We start from the raw sequence: 21,133 nt of genomic DNA, 5'->3' as shown, positions 1-21,133 counted from the left end.
TGCCAAAAAAAAAGAAGTTAAAGATCACCTACAATCTCCAAACTACAATTACATTATAATTAACAGTAAGCTAAATATCTTATTGATTTCATTAAGTGACTTAGTGAAACGCACTTCAGTGAGACCTAGTGAGCATCAAAAGGACCAACACCTTTTTAAAGTTGTCATTCACTTAAACTTTTGTTGTTAAAGAAAGTGGATAGACCGTTATGGCTAAAACATACTGTAGTGTGGTAATACCAAGAAGGAATATTTAAAAGAATTAAGAAATCCAAAGAGCTAATTCAATGCCATGTTTCTAGGTACAATATAAGAAATAAGGCAGCTCCTTAAAACAAAATGAACAAACCTCAACATTGCTATAGTCTGCATAATCAGATATACGTCTGAAATATGCCCTGCACAGATGTAGCCATACTACATATATATCTGTGCATCCTGGTGAGCGCTGGAGCTCCGACACAGGACAACAGAATGGTCAAGTTCTACCTCTGTTGGGAGCCTACAGGGTGACAGATCTCACCTGATAAGACAGTTTGACCTTGATACCAGACAGAGGTGAGGACCCAAGAAGGAAGACCTATAGCCATTTAGGGCTTCTTGTGAAAAACAAGGGCCTAGGGTCTTTAAATTGGTAGCATTACGTGTCAAAGCAACAAGGATATATGGCTTTACTGACATAGAAGCTGCCTGAAAAGACTGCTAGTTTCCAGACTGATCTAGACTTAACTGTGGCATGTTTTATATGGAATTACCAATCCAAATACCGTTCTGTGATTTTGCAACAGAAGTTTGTGTTTTTTTTTTTTTTAAATCAATACATTCCAGAAGATGAAAAGAATTTGTATAATGGGAAGTTGCCAAAGTCTCAGACCAAGCAATTTTTAGTTTTTATTGAAGTGAATCAGAAAGATTGGATTTTCAAAAAAAGAACTGAAACTGAAGTTTCAACATACAGCTGTACTCTCCTATTAAAATTAATCCAAGTGTTCAATGAAAACAGAAGGTGAGACAAAATCCACGATAAACACAAATGCATCTCTACTCACCATTCGTGCTGTAGACACCTTGAATGTTGGACACACCATATGAAATCTGGGAATTGTAACATTAAAGAATTTGTCCTTGTAGTAGAGGCAATGGAAGGTGTAATACCCTTCCATATATCCAGATGTTGTGGAAAAAGTGGTACAGCTGGTATATTCGTAGACTCTCCCTGGACTGATTATTGGAAACTCCCCTGTTGGTAAAATACCAGATCACAATAAGTAAGGACTAAAGTATAATTACAATTTAGCAGTTTGCTGAGCTCTGTGATGTTCAGGCAGATCATTTTAGATTCCTGTAGTTATAAACTATTATTGGTAACTAGTATTAAAAAGAACTGTTTGAAGAAAATATAACTATCAGGCTGTTCAAAAACAGCCTTGTAAAACAACTTTAAGATAAAACAGACGGATACATATTACTTCCTTTCAAGCAATGAAATTATGTTTATACAAACCACACAACTGCCACCTTCTCATCATAAGAAATGACTAATAGCGTAACTTTCATAACATGTATGCTAAACAGGCTCATAAAAGCAACCTTTTACTTACCAACTACTCCAGGACCCTGAACTTCTTCTACATCACCTTTGGCATTTGTTATTCTCCAGTATCGACTGTCCAGCTGACAAGCCTTCTCAGGAAGAGCATCTTTGGACATTTCAATTCTAGAAGCCAAATAGCATACTTAATGGTTATGTAACTACTTTCATACATTTTAAGAAATGCTTGGTAGTCTTGGGCTATCTCTCAAAATAGACTGGGAAAAAAAAAACACAGCACACTAGCATGAAGTACACTGAATCAATCACCAAGATATACCTGCATACCTCTATTCACTGTAGTTATTTATCCCTTTAAGTCACAGGAGTTACTTAGAACTTCTTCCCCTCACCCATTACTGTACTTCACCAATTACCAACTTGACAGACACTTTATGTACCTGGACAGGTAATATTTTACTGGTTTTTATGTTGTTGTGTTTATTAGAAAGTACTGCATGCTGTGCACATTCAGATACTTCCTGTTAATTTTAGAAACTTCACAAATGCTGTGCATAATTTTGCAGCAGTTGATGATCTGAACACTACACAAGTCTTTCCTGTGTTTTAAGAGTCATGCAGTTATTCTCACCTGATTCTGTAAGTGAAGAAATAGTGCGGTGGATGTACAGAACTGAGTTCAGGTAGAAAAGATGTGGACACAGAAACAGTAATATCTCCTGTGGTAGCAACACATTCTTTATCATGGACATACCTACAAAAAGGAAAACAAACTTAAAAATAGCTCTGAACATTCAGTACAGAAAGATGTAAAGTGATTAGTTAATCACTAATAAGAGCCCTGCGCGGCTAGACTTAAAAGTAATTTGTAATTTGGCAGTTAAACAAAGGATGTATGCAGAATCTTGAGTATATATTGTTCCCAAACTCATACAGCTACAGCTCTCTGTAACTGCATTAACGCTTGTATTAAGCTAGCTGTATAATTAGATCTGAAGTCAACGAAAACACACTTGTTCAATAAGGATGCATCTTTATGCTATTTAAAAACCAAAAATCTAACAACTCCTACAGCAAAGAAATTTTCAGATCAGGAACTTGTGTTCTGTAACACCCCAGTTTGACAGAAATAAGGCTCTTATATTTAGAAGAAATTATACATGCGTGAATATTCAAACACCAGAACAAGTCCTATTTATTTACTTACTCTGCACTGTGTTAGAGACCAGTTCACTGGAACAACTGATTTTTAGCAGCTAAGAACAGCCCTGCAGCTGCAGTGCATGCATAGCAGACAGAATAAGTGATACAGTACTAGCTATGCTTCAGATCAACTGTATCACAAGATGCCAGTTCTGATAACACAAAGTTACAATCTCTGAAGCTTCTGGTGTTAAAAAAGTGTTTTTTTTTTAAGCATTCTGTTTTAAAGCTGTATCTGAAACATCTCGTGCACTTCCTTTTCCCTCCACCATTAGCATTTGTATCACAAACGTGTAACTACTTCAAAAGAGGTCCGCATTCTAAACAAGCCATCAACATATTGCAGTAAAGTTATAAATCCCAGTCACAATACCTGAAAATCTGATCTCTGATGATAGGATAACCACCAGTTACAACCTTGTTTACATAGGATGTAAACCATTCCAAGTAAGATGTACCTAGATGTCAAAGAAGAAAAGTGTTCATAAGGACAGACAAGTTTACCACTAAGTACATTACAATAAATATTCAAAGGAAACAGTTTAAAACTTTAAATACTTCTACAATATATTCTCAGACTTTTAGATGATTCAGTCAATATTCCAGCTCATTCAACCAACAAAGATCAGTTGTAGAAACAAACCTAAAATGAAGATTACATACTCCTGAAATGCCACAGCAATCAAAGAAGCTCTTAGCTAAGTATATCACATTATAATCACAGCCTTCAAATGCTGGTGCCTGTCATCATGTTTTCCTTATCAAGACTGTTCTGCTATGATTTGGAAAGACGACTAGTACAGTGGCCTATTCTATTTGTGTAGCTATTTCCAGCTAGTCTACCTACAAGGAGCACAAAAGCCTGCTGATGGACTTACTTAATTTTGATATACAAGTTTCCATATGAATAATTTTTAAGAAACCTGCTAACAAGTTGCAGAATTTTCCTCTCCTTGAGAACAGGGATGAGGCATAGACAGAGACATGCTCTGCACTCCTCCTACAAACCCAGAAGAAATAAGGCTGTCATTCAAAAGAAGCTAGAATTTTCTTAAACATACAGCCATTGTCTGAGGAAAGCTTTTCATACACCTACAGCCATTATTTAGGAACAGCTTGATTTCTAAGCAGACAGTCAAGCTGTCACATTTAACTCTTAGAGAGGGGAGTTTCATACAAGCGATACTGACTTTCTGGAAAACAATTTCTCAGCCACAGATCTTCTCAGCATTGCGATAAAGAGTTCAAAAGAAAAGTACACAGAGTTCTTCAAATATTTGTCAATATTACTCAAAAAAACATCTTGAAGCTAACTGAAATACCGTGAAACCATTATCCTAACCTTCACTGACGTGTTATAAAGTACTATCACTCCTGTTGGATTACATGTATTTACCACTTCTTCCTTTGTGCAAGAGCTACGTGTACTGTCCTTTGATCTTCTGGAAGTCTAAGCAATTCCAAGCTTATTATCCTCCTTTCTACCACTAATCCACAAAATGCAAGTCTTGTATAAAGTAACTCCGAATGAGGTAAATGGAACAATTTACTCTGCAACGTTCAAAAAAAAAACCTAGACATATGCTGTATGTGAAGCTTCCCCCCCACCCTGCAATATGCCAAGATTAACCCTTTCAGCCAAGTGCAATACATTTAAGTACAATGTCAGATCACCACTGACACAACACCATAGAAGCAGCAAGCTCGAGGTAACAATATGAATACACCAGAGTAGCTTTAAAGTATTACATCATCCTCAGGTGGAAATAAGCAAGTAACCAGCTATTACTCTTGAGCTTTTGCTGTATCTTCCCTCTGACGAGCCTAAAGGACATAGTACATTCTAAAATACAACTTTCGTAAAACGGATGACAAACTTTTTACTTCACATTGAAATCAATTAATAAAATCAGTGAGTACATAGAAAGGTTTCCTAAAATTAGAGTGGCTAAGAGTTTAACTACCTTCAACCTAAACCAGCAATGGTACAGCATTGTCTAATGTAGTTTCCCACTGTTACTATTAGTACACGTATCCAAAGAAATATATAGTGCTAACATGAATTTTGGCACCAGTTAGAACACATCTGTCTAAATTAATTATTTTGACTCAGTGGGAAAGCATAGCCACTGTTACCAGATTTCAGGGAATTAAAACGAAGAATCGTTTCAGCCAACATACATATCAGATAGATGACCACAATGGACTACTACATAACCAAATGACACAGAGAAAATTAGCTAAATCAAAATTCAGAAAGGCTTTCTTCTGTAACTATGGTTATAATTAATTAGATTTCATTAAGGGACAAGATATTTTGAGCTTCTAACATGGTAACAAAAACTACTGGAAAAAAACTGTCTATTTGGATGTATAACTACTTACGTCATTGCCATGATGGCTAATTTAAAGCTTTCGCTCATCTTGTTAGACAGGTTAATACACTGAGTAATTCGTATACAAGACACAAGGAAGGACAAATTTCAGTAAAGAAAGCTTGCATCTCATTCCAAATAACCACTGATGTTTTAAATCAGGTTAGTGTCTTATAAGCATCACAGCAAATATAGAACACTTGCTCTGTACAAGTCAACTGCACTGTACAGTTTGATTTGATCTGTCAAACACTGACATGCATTTTCTGAACACCATTAAAACATTCTGCAAAGTTCTTTATTCTGACGTGTTACCTGTAATGAACATATCAATAGCAGACGGATTGCGAGCCATTTGGTCCTAAAAGGGAAAATAAGTTAAGGATGTATTAGAAGTAAAGCATTAGACTTCAAAGGTTAAAATTCAACATCTGAAATGTAACACAGGGAGTACTTTCCCTATATTCACTAAACCTGTAATCTGGCTTCTTAATACATCATTATATTCCCAGCCAGATATTCAAATGTATAATAAAAAACACAGATTCCTGTCCCTGTGAGTACTCAGCAGATAATTAAATGTACAGCCTGAACATTCTATAAAGGTTAAGTGATGCATTAAATCTGATTAAGAAACACAGCAAATAAAAATATATTGACTTAGAACAGAAGCAGAGTAAAGTTAAGGTTGGAGGAGACCTCTAGAGATGATTAGTCCAAACCCTCCACTCAAGATGGGATCAGCTACAGCAGGTTACCCAGGACCATGTCCAGCTGGGTTCTGTCTACAGGAACAGAGACCATGCAACCTCTGTAAGTAACCTGTTCCAGTGTTCAGCCACACTCACAGCTCTTTCCTATGTTCAGATCAGGTTTCTTCTGTTTCAATTTGTGCTTACTGGCTCTTCTTCTATAACTGGGCAGGCATCACTGAGAGAAGTCTAGCTTTGACTGCTTTATGCCCTGCTATCAAGTACTCAAACATTGGTTAAGATTTCCCTGAGCCTTCTCTTCTCCAGACTCAACAATTCCATATCCTTTACTACCACATTCCTCCCTTTTAACAAGCAGGACAGTTCAGAGATGACCCAAAATTTAAGTAGCATTTCAAGTTCCAGAGCATTATCCAAAATGTTTAAATACTCAGCATAATACAAAGGGAGAGCTTAACACCCTTCAAGTGATCCCTTATCACAACATTTCCTGGAAATCTCAATGCCACATGCTTTGAAAATAAACAGCTAGAAATGACATAGCAGGAAGACGATATTCTCCCTGCCCACCAACTTTTTTTTAATAAATAGAAGAAACATCCTTCACTTGCCCTGCTTCTTTGTTTGGGAGGGGCTTCAGGAGGTGGTAGGCTAAAATCTTTTTAGCTTCCCTAGCAACAATATGCCTATCTTAAAATCCTATAGCTATAACAATTATGAAAAAACACTCAGATAATGAAGTTCTACAAAAGATCTGTTTATGACCAATTTGTTCTGTCATTAGCAAGTAGGGTTTCCTCTGGGTTTTAGGCAAACCTTTTAGTAAGTTCTGGGTGAAGAAATTCATACAGATGCTTATCTTCCAAAGAAAAGCTTTTTTTTCCTTCAAGGAACAAGAAAAAGATTACATAGCTGCCATAGCTGTCAACAAATTTAAATAATATCTTCCAATAAAGATGAAAAGATGAATGCCATCAACTATCATAAACCTATGGAAATTGCTATAGCCATTAACTACTTCATGTACATTTCTTTGATCTAATAAGCACTCCACTTGTGGACTTTGGTGAACCCTGATGGCAACTCAAGGACAAACAACTCAAACTAGCATACTTCACCTTATGCTATGTAAAGTATTTTGGATATCAAATAACATGCAGTGGGGTACCATCAACTATTTGAGAAGTACATTCACAAGTATAAACATATCCTCCTTACTGGACATTGATAGAAGATCTCGTATTTATTTCGGCCTTCCACACTCTCCAGGGCCATGTACTGACTCAGGCCAGTGTGAATGCAAAACGTAAGCGGAAGACATTGTTTCAGACCTAGCCTCTGTTGAAAACCTCCAGCAGCTGTGTCGATATCCAACAAGTCTTCAGATCGGTAGTGGTTTGACAGAGCCATACTTCCCATCAGACTTGAAACAAGAAAAAAAAGAAGGATAAACAGAAGATACTACTCAGAATGCAGAGACAGCTTCAGAAATCTTTTTTAAGTATTAATTCTATCAATGCTCTAGATGCATATTAGAGCTAGATGAAGTCTAACTATAATATTCAGGAGCAGAGCCAAGTTTTAGTTCACAGCACCAACCCTCATAAAGGAAGGCTTGGTAGCTCTCAAATAACACTTTCTGGTACATTGTGTGCATCCCAAAGCACCCTTTTAAACTGTTGGAGATTCTCATTGTGTCTGCAATTACTTCAGAAAAGGTGCAGGCTTTCTGTTAACAGCTGACACAGTTTTCTATAGTAGCATAATGTAACAATAGCCAATACAGCCTGTATCTCAAGCTTTGATAGCATTGAAATTAACTTCCACAAAGCATCCATGATTGTTCAATTAGAATAACAAGCTGCTACAGTAACAGTCATTGATCAAAACCAAAATGATTTAGGTGCTTTATACTTTGGAGAAAATGTTGAGAAGTAAAGAAGGAAAACAACTACTGTATGAGAGAGATTAAAATCTCAGTATAAAAACTTAGGCAGACAGATACAAGTCAAGTTGTACAAGGAAAGAATGAGACAATATTCATCAGCATGACATGACAAGACTATGAAGTGTCCTCCTAATTTTTCCATTTTGCTTTTTGTAAACATCACTACAAAAGATGGAATTTTTGGTTGTTGTTTTTGACAATAAGAAAGCAACTCTGAAGACCATAGGAGCCTCTCTGCTTATGAAAAGAATTTACACATTTGGAAAAAAAGTTGTACTCATCTGAAAAGCGTAACACATCAGGAATGAAGGTGAGCATCAGAAACTGAAGTTAGCACTGATATGAGTGACAGGTGAGATAAACGCTAGGGCAAAAATAAAAAACAAGCAACCTACAATCAATCTAATAGAGGGGCAGAGAACAGAAGAATGGGGTAACATGATTTAAGTATTCACTTACAAGGGCACACACTACAGCAGCATGTTTAACAAGAAGTGAAGACTACATTTGTCAAAGCCAAAGAAAAACACACTGTGAATAAGTTTTTGTCAATGACAGGAAAGATTCAGTAGACTCCAGATGTAGCCTGGGTTTTGGCCAGGTATAACAGCCTGCAGAGAAAACTTTGCAGAGTAAAGATCAAAGTGAACAATTTAAAATAGAACTTAAAATAATTAGACAGGAGATCTGTATAAATCCTTTAATTTCAGTCCATCTTACTAGCTTTTTGATTTCTATATTTAAGAAGTCATGTTTTCTAGTTTTTATTTTTTATTAAAACCAGACTTTGTTTGAAAAAACATTTTATCTTTTCTGGAGGCCTTTCTAGAAGAGAAGTCTAACCAGGTCAACATAAAAATCTCTGAAGACTCAATGTCCCATCATATACATACGCTAAGTATCAAACTATGAGATGAGTATCTGACAATACTTTGCTAAGAACTACACTTTAATACTTCCTTAATTCAGGTTACTTTACAGACCAATCTTAAAACTAAGCAAAATACAAGAATTCAACACATTTTAAAACAGGCTAATTGCATGAGATTAATGAAAGCAGTAGTTACAACAACAAATACATTACACATAAACATGTCTTTATATAACCGACATGGGACTTTTGAAACATTTGGAAGGACATCAAAAGAAGCCCATGAAATATTCTTCTTATGAACCAGCAAAACACATGAAAACGTTTACACACGAATGTGCTACATACTATGTATCTGGAAAAAGGCCTGAAGTAATAAAGTTCATGGTTTTTGCAATTGTAAGAATACAGCAGATTTTGCAACAACAGCTTTCTCATCCTTTTTTGGCAGAATTTGGCTGACATTCTCTCAAAGCTCTGAAAGATGAGATATTTTGCCTACGGTGCATTAATGCCAGATGTTTGTCAAAATCATGAGAAAGTTTAAATTCTGATGCAATGTCAATGATAGTACAGGAATTGCAGTGGACTTAACACATGAAAGCTCCTAGAACCAGAAACAAAACAGCCATCATCCATCTGAAAATAGAGAGACACTAGCTTCTCCTTAGTGTTGCTGCTAGATCCAAGTAACTAGAACTCAAAGAGACCTAACTGATTGTGCAATTCAAACTACACTGGGCCACTTAACAGCAGAGTATTCTTGACAGATCAATTAAGAAAGTAATCCTAGGGTTAGAGTAAGATTGATCAGTCCTCCAATAAATTGTCTTTCAGTAAAGTCACCCAATAGTATAGTGTGGACTAAAAAGTAATCTGTAAAAGGTTCATGCAAGAGTAGCTGAGCTTCCTGACTTTATAATCCATATACAAATTTATTTTTCTTCCTTCCCCCAACGAGGCTGAGAAACACAACCTTCTCTTCCCCAAATACACAAACCTGTAGTTTACACCTCCCCACCCATACTCCCTTCTAAGTTGCCTTTAGCTGATGTTTGCAGATGCAAACTCTTGCAGACCTTGTACTTTTACTGGCGTTATGAAAGCAGTGACTCAAAGCACAAGCTGCCACACGTCAGCATGATCTAAGTTGCTCCTATCTTGGGCAACAGGTTCCATTCCTCTTATTTTTCCTTATGTATTCTTGCTAAAATCCAAGCATAGATACATGAAGTACCTAACAGTGACAACATGCAGGATGCATCCACGTCTAGTCCCAGTGTCCTCCTCAATTTTTGGCCTAACATACCCATCCCATCAACTCTCTGCAGACTTCAACTACCTAGAGCTGAACTTTGCAGTATTCACCTCTCACAATGAAGCACAGAACTACGGGGCCTGTAAGTAAGTCTGTCCCAAAGGTAACACCATGCCTTCCACTTGTCGTGTGGCAGCCTCTCTTGCTCTGGGTCTCATATGTCAGAACTAATTGCTCCACCAGGGAGGTTTGTCAGCCTGGGTGTAGGCTCATGCTCTCCATTTAAGGGCACAGAAATAGATTACTGCCCACTGGCAGTTAATTAGGCCAAAAGGCATACCCAAAAGGTGTGTGTCCCCTGCTACAGCCCTTCCACAGCCACATTACTCATTGCAGTAGAGGCTTAGGGGGAGTAAAAAAGCAGCACGAAGAAGTGCAGAGCTATACACAAGCTGCAGAGCTGCGTGTTGATCACTTCCAAGCTGATTAAGTGCAAGAATTGTATTTTGCATAAACCAGCACTGTAAGCTTTATGAATCACATTAGGAATGATAATAATTACTAGAAAGTCATCCACTGATCAATGATGATATATTTGCTGTTAGTAACTGCCACTTTTTATTCTACCAGGCAACAGAAGGAAGCACTTTCAAAATGGAAAGAGCTATCTCATTTAAAGCCTACAGAACTAGGGCACCTACCTCTCCTCTAAAAAAAGAAAAGTCTCTCCTACAAAAGAAATAGAACTAGAAGTCATCCTTATGACTGCATAAAACTGTTTCCCATATACCTTCCACACTTACAACACTAGAATTAGAGGAAGCTGTGCCTGCTTTACCTGTGAAGGTTTTGGTAGGGCAACATGAAAGCACTGCCCACTACAGACTATGCAGTGATTTGCCCTAGTTTTCCATCTTTTGGTAACACTTGTGGCACTTCATCAAGTGCCGAGCTGCTAATTCTTTTTCTAGTTAGAAGATGCAAATCCGTATCTAGTCATTTGCCTTCTAAATTTGATGTAAAATGAGTTTTTAATTGCTGATACCACATGAAATTATGAAGTCTTCTGCTTAGAAAACTTAATTTGCGAAACTGACATTGTGATTCTACCAATGACCACCCGATTTGAAAGTTATTCCCTAACCATTTTAAAGACAGGTTATTAAATCATGAAGCCTGCAGGACTGAGAGACTAACTTACATATGTAACATGAAGCAAAACTTAGTGGTAAGTTGTCAAACAGTTGGAAATGTTAGTTATTACAAAAAAAATAAAAGAGAGCAGAACATAACCAATTCTAGAAGCGTCACTCAGATATGATACAATTAATGTTTCACCTGTCCTGATCAGCACTTTTTTAATAAACAGGCTATCCAAGAAATACAGCACAAATTAATGGTTTGATGTGTAGTTTTTGTTCCTTACCCGGGAACAACTAGCTTCTGTCCATTGTGAATACGAAAGGAACATCGGTAGTCGTCAGGGAGTTTGCAGCCTATCTGTGCTTCCACAGCATCTAGATCTTCCTCCCGCACACTCTCTGTGTACAAAAACGAAACAGAGCATGAAGAGGCAGTTTTGGAGGGGGAAATAAAGAAGGGCTGTTCCTAAAAAACACTCAAATTTAATGCTGCTTCACTACTCTGCCCACAGTGTCTATGTGCTGTTGCTGACACAGATGAACACTAGAATTTGCATTAAGACCTTTTTCTTTAAAATTTTACTTCATGTCATTTTCTTAGAGCTATGTAGCTAGCAATAAGGAGAAACTACCTACACTCTAGACGTAACAGCATGTTTTCAGTTGCCAAAGAGAATTTGAAGTAGCCCCAGCATTACTGATTTATTTTGTTTTTAATGTTGTTACAAAAGCAAATACAGGAATATATATTTCCAAGTATTTTGCCACTTGTAATTCAGAGAAAGCGAGTTGACAGAAATACAAAAGCAAGGAAAATTAAGTTTAACTTAAGGACACGAGCATGGTCTCAAGAATCTTCCACTGATTCAAGTCATGCAAATGGACAGAATCACTAAAAATCAAGTTATTTTAAAGTGTGGAATTTATAAATGCCTTGGATCAAATTAACATAGGCATCAATATTTGGTAACTACTGTATGCCAGGTGTTACACAATGAATACTACACACATTTGAAAGGAAGCTGATTACTTGAACTAATTACTTAATACAGCACACCGATCTCTGTCCAGTGAAGTCTCAATAGGCCTGACTTAATCATAAAGTATTTATGAAGTGAAATGAACCTTTCCCCCACAATGTTGTAATTAGCTGATAGAGTCCCAGTTACAACTTTTAGGCAATACTGATGTGACTCTTTCATCATTCTAAGGGTTGCTTCTTTCACTTTCCAATCAGACCACCACCAAAAAAAAAAAAAAAAAGGCTAGAGCCACCATTTATCTAAAATTTGAACCAATAAACATGTTGAGTGAACTGGGGGGGAGGGGGGTTCATATCAATTATCAACAGAAAGGGGTGGGAAGTAACTATTCTTATGCCTCCACGCACAATTCAGAGGGGTTTCTACATCCTCATTTCTACCAAACATCAAGTGGATGTCCTGTGCGGTCTGCTCTAATCAAGGTTTTCTGGGTGATTTTTTTTTAAAAAAACTTTTCATATTCATTATCAGTTTAAATTTATAAGGCATGAGTAAACTGTCCATTGAAACGAGATGCTGTGCTAAGGGTATTATAAAGCTTTGGGTCTTAGAAGAGCTCCTGCTAAAACTTTCCATCACGATACAAGCATAGAAATGCAAAATTTCACATTTATTTTTGTCTTTTGGTAGACAAAGAGAAGCTTCACTGCACCAAATACCTTGGGAGGATTTTGAAAGTAAAACCATGGAAAGATCTGTTCATTTCAACACCTCCAACACAGATAATTTCCATTTCATTAGTAAAATATTTGACTGACAATTCACTGATGCCATATATCTGAGTGCTGTTTTCAATAGAGCAAATTGCAAGTTACAGAAATCAAGGCATGGATATCCTCATCAAATACTATGGCCAGTGTAAGACAAGATTTTGGACTACATATAACCCTTATGGCTTTTTCCTAAAGCAGTATTGCGGTATTACTTCAGTAATACTCAGAAGTAATCCCAAAAATCAGAACAAAACCAACATGTATTAAGTTCTAATCACATTCTTATTCACAAATAATTAGAAAAAAGAACATTCCAGCATTATCCCGCAAGTCAAAAAATATGCAAGACTTGTATATGAAATAGAATATTGTTTAAAGGTTTTTCTTAATTTCACAGACCACACTATTAGACCAAGATATTTGATTTATTGCACACAGATGACTGAAGTTGAAAATGAAAGATCTTTTATGCTCATAGCAGAAAAGCCCAAACTTGCTTTATGTCTTAATGTATACAAATAATGAATCAGAGCACTAGAAGTGCTTCATGTATTAAGACACAAACTTAATCTGGAAATGTAATTTTAAAAATAAAAATCCTTGTTCAGCCATTAATTTATCTTCATTCGAGGAACACAGTGAGACCTACAGAAGAGGAAAACTCTCCCTTTTTGTTTGGTTTTAGTTTAGAAGTGCCTGTTTTCAAATGTGAATGTGCTTTCGTTAGGTCTTAAGAAAATCTCATGAATAAAATCACACCAACAAGCCCCAGGTCCCTGAAATAATGGGACTAGTAAAAATTAAAAAAAAAAATCAGTCCCAACAACTACAGACAAAAGCAGTAAAAGTATTTTCATTTGTTCACTAGAAAAAAAAAAGTTTTATTTTCTTAAAAGAAATCTTTGGAGATTCTATGAATCGCTAGTAACTGAACAAGGACTATCCATGTGGCCCCCTTTATTTATTTACTGTAGGGGAAGGGAGAGCACATCTCCTTGACTTCCAGGGCTCCAGTAATCAATGCACACGCCTAAGATGAAAACAGTAGAAAACCTAGTGTCAAACAATGCACCATTAGCCAACCTACTAAAGGAAGTAGGTCTTATACCATACCTTTCAAAGAACCAATCATCCGAGGACACCGCTGTCCCAAGTATTTCTCTAGGTCATCCCAGGCTTTTTTCAATGTAGCATAATACTGGATATATCTGCCTAGATCAGAGTACGTGCTGATGAAGATAGCTTTCCAGCTCTGATTTCGCTGACTTTTTTCCGCTCTAAGTAGACATGAAGTAAGAAAGGTTAAACACCACTCTAAAAATCTTGAGTTCTAAAACCAGTATGTTAACATTTGTTATTTGACAGAAAAGGTGTGCATAATATTATGCCAAGAACATTTCTCAGTCACAGGAAGCTCCACCAGCTCAATTAATTCTGGCACCTTGGAATAAAATTAGGAAAGATTCTGGGTACATTTATCTGGGCAAAATTTAGATACAGTATTTCTGTAAAGGAAGTGTGCTGTCTTAGAGAACTGGTAAACTAGCTAAAATCAGATCAAATTTCACACATATACAGGGAAGGCCTTTGAAAATCTCATTTTTTAATTACCACATTACTCATTAACTCCTTTATTTATCCAATAAGAAGGATCAAGGAGCAAAACAGTTAAATGAGAACTCGGTACACTGATCTGGAAAGTCAGTTTCCTAAAGAATCACTGCATATTCAATTCTCCTCACAGCCACAACAGCAGGATACTGGAAGATAAGCTGCCAATGAAGTGCTGATATCTGACAAAGGATGCTTGCTTCCAAAAGCATAGCAGCTTTTGCATTTTTGTGTAAGGACATATTCCAACTCTTCAGACTCCAATAAGCATGTTCAATCTAAGAGATTTAATACAGCTCAATACACCTGAATAATAATTTCACATTTGAGAAGTCTTCACATCAGCTTTAACATTTCTTTAGCTCTAATAAGGAAAGAAGAAGCTTATTTCTTGAGGATGAGTTGAGGAAGAAAAAAAGACATTAAATATAATCTGGAAAATTATATAAATTAATGACAATTAATTACTCCTTCTATGACAAGGTGACACGCTTAGTGGATGAGGGAAAGGCTGTGGATGTGGTCTACCTTGACTTCAGTAAAGCATTTGACACCGTCCCCCACAGCATTCTCCTCAGGAAGCTGGCTGCTCATGGCTTGGACTGGCATACACTTCATTGGGTTAAGAGCTGGCTGGATGGCCGGGCCCAGAGAGTTGTGGTGAATGGAGTCAAATCCAGTTGGAGGCCGGTCACTAGTGGAGTCCCCCAGGGCTCGGTACTGGGGCCAGTCCTCTTTAACATCTTCATCGATGATCTGGACGAGGGGATCGAGTGCACCCTCAGCAAGTTTGCAGACGACACCAAGTTAGGTACGCGTGTCGATCTGCTCGAGGGCAGGAAGGCTCTGCAGGAGGATCTGGAGAGGCTGGACCGATGGGCCGAGGCCAATGGTATGAAGTTCAACAAGGCCAAGTGCCGGGTCCTGCACCTGGGGTGCAACAACCCCAAACAGAACTACAGGCTGGGAGATGTGTGGTTAGAAAGCTGCCTGGCAGAGAAGGACCTGGGAGTAGTGGTTGACAGTCGGCTGAATATGAGCCAGCAGTGTGCTCAGGTGGCCAAGAAGGCCAGCAGCATCCTGGCTTGCATTAGAAACAGCATGGCCAGCAGGTCCAGGGAAGTGATTGTCCCCCTGTACTCGGCTCTGGTGAGGCCACACCTCGAGTACTGTGTTCAGTTTTGGGCCCCTCGCTACAAGAAGGACATGGAGGTGCTCGAGCGAGTCCAGAGAAGGGCTACGAAGCTGGTGAAGGGTCTGGAGAACAAGTCTTACGAGGAGCAGCTGAGGGAGCTGGGACTGTTTAGCCTGGAGAAGAGGAGGCTCAGGGGCGACCTTATTGCACTCTACAGGTACCTGAAGGGAGGCTGTAGCGAGGTGGGGGTTGGTCTGTTCTCCCACGTGCCTGGTGACAGGACGAGGGGGAATGGGCTTAAGTTGCGCCAGGGGAGGTTTAGGTTGGATATTAGGAAGAACCTCTTTACTGAACAGGTTATTAGTCACTGGAATAGGCTGCCCAGGGAAGTGGTTGAGTCACCATCCCTGGAGGTCTTTAAAAGACGTTTAGATGTAGAGCTTAGGGATATGGTTTAGTGGAGGACTTGTTAGTGTTAGGTCAGAGGTTGGACTCTGTGATCTTGGAAGTCTCTTCCAACCTAGACTATTCTGTGATTCTGTGACAAGACCAAAGAGTTAGAAGAGGAAAAACCCAAAGTGAATCACGTCTCAGCAGATGAGAGAAGTTTCAGTACATATATACTCTCCAATAATTATTTGTAGAAATTTCCTTCAGCCTTGATTACTCACTTTTCTTGGTTGAAGGGATGCCAGCATCTCAGACACCAACACGAGAGTCTGTTCTGCTTAGTGGAGTCCTAACCCCCTCAACTCCCCCACATATGCAAACCATGTTCCTTTTCTCTAGTATCAAGTACTCAATTTGAACTTTCCACTTCCTTATCTTCTTTCCCCTGCTTCCCTCACCAGATTTTCCTTTCTAGTTTGGATTCTTATAAGAATGTAACTTAGGACTTTTATTATTTATTAGGATTTTATATTTCAAGGCAGAACTTTTACATCTTCTTGCATTGCATCTTCACAAGCTGTACGTAATTAGAATACTCACTGTATGTTTACATATGCTGATGTCCTGCATCTGGGGAGAAATAACCCCATATACCCAGTACACAGTGGGTACCAACAGGTTTAGAGGCAGTTTTGAGAAGAAGGACCTGGGGGTCTTGGTGGACATCAAGCTAACGATAAGCCAGCAACACCCTCGCAGCGAAAAAAGCCAACAGATCCTCAACTGAAATAGGGAAACATTGCCAGCAGGTCAAGGGAGGTGATCCTTCCTTTCTGGATGGCACTGGTGAGGCTGTGTCTGGAGTACTGTGTCCAGTTCTGAGCTCTACAGTACAAGAGAGATACGGACATACTGCACAAGACCTCAAAGACAATTACGGGATAGGATCAATCTTTCACATTAGAAGAGTTTAAGAGAGCTGGAACTCTTCTGCCTGGAAAAGATAGGGCTCAGGGGCACCTCACCAATGTGTACAAATACCTGACAGGAGAGAGTAAGGATGGAGCCAGGCTCTTCTCAGTGGTGTGCACTGACAGGAGGATAGGCAATTGGTACAAATTAAAACCCAGGAAATTCCAACTGAATGCAAAGAAACACTCTTTTACTGTGACAATGGTGTGAGACAGTGCCCAGTCTCCATCCGTTGAGATCTTCAAGACTGTACTAGGCACAATCCTGAGCAGCCTGCCACAAGTGACCCTTCTTGAGCAGGGGAGTTGGACTAGATGATCCCAACAGGTGCCTTCCAAACTCAACTGTTCTGTGGTTCCAGTCACAGCAGCCATTGCCACAGACATCCAGCTGTACCCCCATAATAACAGTACTCAGAATATTACCTTCCTCCATGGAATATCTGGTGCCTGATAGTCAGACTGTAGCTTCTCCTTCAGCCTAGGAATTAACAGGGCACCTCTTGCTAACTATCCATAAAACATTCATAACACTCCTACATTCATGTAACTTTTAAGGGAAATTAACACTTTTGATACCTCAAACCTTCCATCATTTTGAAGCTGGTAAATGGCAAATACCAATTCCATCTAAGAGTTACTGGAAGTAATGTGGACATAGCACAAAAACGTTGTCTTATTTTTATTGAGAGAAAAAGCTTAATACAATCACACTTACTCTGAAATAAGCCAGTATTTCTTGCAGTGTCTTTTCCACAACGGATCATGGCTTGAGAGCTGATTTAATCTCCGACTTAAATAGCAGCAACTATAAATATAAAATCATTAAATTTGATTGCAAGAGAGCAGTGAAATAAGCAGAAATAAATACTGACTAATACATTGTAACTTGTGTTCTCATGAAATTAATGCCAAAGTTAGTCAACTGTCCTTTTTAGAGTTGTTCTTATAATGGTTAAGAGTCTCCATTACATCCGTGTAAGTCATGAACTACTTTTCTAATTGAACTACATACTTTGAGAACATCAAGAACTGTCAGGCATTAAGTCATTTTGTAAAGCAGGTCATCCTACACATCTCTTCCATCACAAACATTACCTGAAAGATTTGGGCGTGACTCTATGCCACCAGAAGTACGTATTGCAGTAGGCTAGTTATTATGATTTAAATTGTTTCCTTACCTGAATCTCCAGTCTCTACCTGATCTTATTCACTGTTGCCGTACTACTGAAAGCTGAATCAATAAGCCTAAAAACTATACAGTTTAAGTATTACAAAGTTATTTTCCACTTCAAGTTTATTTAAATAACTTTATGATGGGAAACAAAAAAAAAACACAAGTTCACTCTTATGAAAAGCATATGTAACTTCTTGCCACTGTTGCATTGCAGGTAACACTGCTGCTTCAGGAATTCCAAAGAATCATATCCTACCCTATCTAACATTATTGCAAAAGCAGTATTAAGAAAAACTGTAGGATGTGAGTTGGGAATTGGCCTCAGAATCATCTAAGTTGATCCTTGCTTGATGCAAGGAATGCCTGGAAATGTGCTTTTTAAAAGCAGTAACAGAGGTACCATCAAACACACAAGTCTGTTCCCACTTTTACTTCTTACAATTTAAAAGCCTTTCTGGAATGTAAAACATATTAACAGCAAGGCATTCCAGTATATTTGTGTTGTTAAGAATGCATGGCAAAACATCAGCAACACGCAGAGCAGTAATACAGGGGATTACTATGTTATTCAAAGATTCACAGAATTTAAAAGAAACAAGTGTCTCATTCAGTCTGACCTCAACACCAGACAACAAACCTTTTCCTTTTTCTTCTGTATTTGAGCTGAATTGTCAGCTATACTTCAAAGAAACTTGCAAAAAGATACCACAAATACAGATGCAGTCCTCTGGTAGCTTGTTCTAACAATTAATATATGTTTTAATGGCTGTGATTAACATCTAAATACCCCAAATGAGGTTATAAAGCTTCAGCTTTCAGTTACTGCCTTTTTTTTTCTCCTCCAGTGTAGCTCAGATATTGGTATATTAGAAAGACCAACAGTGTAAATGGACATAGTTACACACTGAAATAAAGATACCTCCAAATCTTGTCTTTGATAAGCTAAGTAAACCAGAGTCCAGGCCTGGAGAAAAAAATCTTGTGCTGAGAATACAGAATTTGTCATGTTTACCTGCCTGGTTCAGTCTTTTTCTCCCCCAATGCCCCCCCATATCCATTATAAGGTGTTTAAACTATAACTATGTTAGTATTTCAAAGCTAACCTTAACAATGTAAAGTGACTCTTCCTTCTTGTATGCCCTGCCATTACCCTTCCACTCTCAATGACACAAAGACACCAGTGCATTCATTTCTACCATCATAATAGTTTTACTAATGAGACACGCTGAATTGATTGTTAACACCCTTGGATCTTTTTATTCATTACCTTTCATCAGCATGGTCTTGCACTTTTTCTCCCCTCAGAATTACAGCTCACTTGACTGGTCAGCTTGACCAGAACACAGACCTCTTGAAAGGTTGCTGTGTTACCTCACCTCTCTTTGCAGCATCTGTAAATTATGATGGCTTTGCCTTTAAATAAGGTGATATGCAACACCTGTTAATGGTTTGTACTTCAAATTTAATAGTAATCCCAGCATAACCCCACTAGAAACATCATATTGTTTCATGGCTGCTCATTAGCAGCAAAATCTTGACATTTGGCCATGTAAGAACTTCATCCACAACACAACCAATGTTTATTTGTAAATGAGAATATCCTGAATATAAATTCCCATCTGAAATCTACTATGTTGGTGCTTATCAACCAAGCCTGTAATTGCTTGGAGAAAAGTCACTGTGGCATCAGAGAAACATGTGGTTTCAAACTGGCTTTAATTGTATCTTCAGTCAGTTCTCATTAGTTACATACATATTTTGTCCCATGTCAGCTTTTCCATTATTTAAGGACCACCACCAGGCTATCCAACCTGTGGAACACTAGAGAAACTGTAATGTTCGTGGTAGAGCATGTACATGTCACTATAGCAAACAGCAGCAAATTAAAGACTTCCTCAATTGATGCTCTGAGTACCACAAACAGCCAGTTATGCAAAAATACCATCGTCGCCCTCAGAGCTAAGAAACCTAACCAGCATTTAATTGTCCTTGCACAATCAAATCCATCTCATTTCAAATACCTAACAAAAATAGGTACTGAGCCTAACTGCCTTTACCACACCATTATCAATTAGTACTAAGTCACCTACACTGACCATATATAATCACTCCGTTGCTAACATTTTTGCTTTTGTTACGCTTTACTTTTTTACTGTCATTGCTGTAGAAGCCTCTCTGAGGCCTTCAGCTTTCTTATTAACATTTAGGAAAAGAGAAACAACTTTGGTAATATTCTGTGATTCATGCACATTCCTCCCCCAGATAAACACCGTGATTCCAATCACTGCCACTACTTGTATTCTGTTGGTAAGGTTTTAGCTAAAAACGTATTCTTATCTTCAGTGTTTGACTCATAATCCTTTAGCCACCGAGCAGACCATCCAAGAGCAGCTTGCAACTTTCATTCATGCTTTTTTTTTTCCTGCCTGAAAAGTCCTCCTGTTTAATTTTGTCCGGTTTGCCTCAGATTCCGACAAGAGCTCATTCAGCTATCTGAAAACACTGGCAACAAGACTGCCCTTTGTCGGCCGCAGACACGCAGGACTTGCAGAGAAGTACTAATTTCATCAACGCGGCTGCTGGTTCTAATGTGTAACTTAGGGACAAATAAAAGCGGCACGGCATATCGGGGAGAAGAGTGAACATCCCCTTTCGCTTAAAAGCGAAACAAGAAGGGCACAAGACCGCTCCTCTAAGCGTGCAATTCGTTCGCACGCCTTCCACCGAGTGGTTTCTCCAGGACGCACCGACTCCCATTCCTGCCGCGAGAAGCGCCTCGGGAGTGCCCGCTCGCTGCCCTGCCCTCCCCGTCTGTCACATCCTCCCCAGACACGCTCCTCCTGACCCCGTTTGCGAGCGGGGCCGTGCACGGACCGAAAAGTTGTGCAACCGCGGCTCACCGGCAGCCGCCCCCGCCCGCCCTCCCCGGGCTGTCCCCCCCCGGCTGCCCCCGGCGGGCCCCCGGCTCCCGGCCGCGGGGGGGCGCCGCGCACCTGCCGGCGTGGGGCTGCCAGCGGCGGCCCGGGGGCGC

At 38.8% G+C, this 21,133-nt stretch overlaps 1 protein-coding gene across 1 annotated transcript in view; it reads right to left on the bottom strand.

Moving 5' to 3' along the window:
• Nucleotides 1–21,133, bottom strand: part of FBXO3 (F-box protein 3) — a 28,195-nt gene that overhangs the window by 1,808 nt on the left and 5,254 nt on the right. Inside the window, exons 2-10 of the mRNA XM_035327353.1 lie at nt 17,644–17,733; nt 13,932–14,095; nt 11,347–11,461; nt 7,062–7,266; nt 5,446–5,491; nt 3,129–3,213; nt 2,184–2,306; nt 1,602–1,717; nt 1,050–1,240 (exon numbers count right to left, since the gene is read on the bottom strand). Of these exons, the coding sequence (XP_035183244.1) occupies nt 1,050–1,240; nt 1,602–1,717; nt 2,184–2,306; nt 3,129–3,213; nt 5,446–5,491; nt 7,062–7,266; nt 11,347–11,461; nt 13,932–14,095; nt 17,644–17,733 (1,135 nt within the window). The remainder of the gene's footprint in view (nt 1–1,049; nt 1,241–1,601; nt 1,718–2,183; nt 2,307–3,128; nt 3,214–5,445; nt 5,492–7,061; nt 7,267–11,346; nt 11,462–13,931; nt 14,096–17,643; nt 17,734–21,133) is intronic.

Source organism: Oxyura jamaicensis, chromosome 5 (assembly GCF_011077185.1).
Source record: "Oxyura jamaicensis isolate SHBP4307 breed ruddy duck chromosome 5, BPBGC_Ojam_1.0, whole genome shotgun sequence".
In the NCBI taxonomy this organism is placed as follows: Eukaryota; Metazoa; Chordata; class Aves; order Anseriformes; family Anatidae; genus Oxyura; species Oxyura jamaicensis.
The sequence above is the reverse complement of the archived record's forward strand: the minus strand, read 5'-3'. Positions and strand labels throughout refer to the sequence as shown.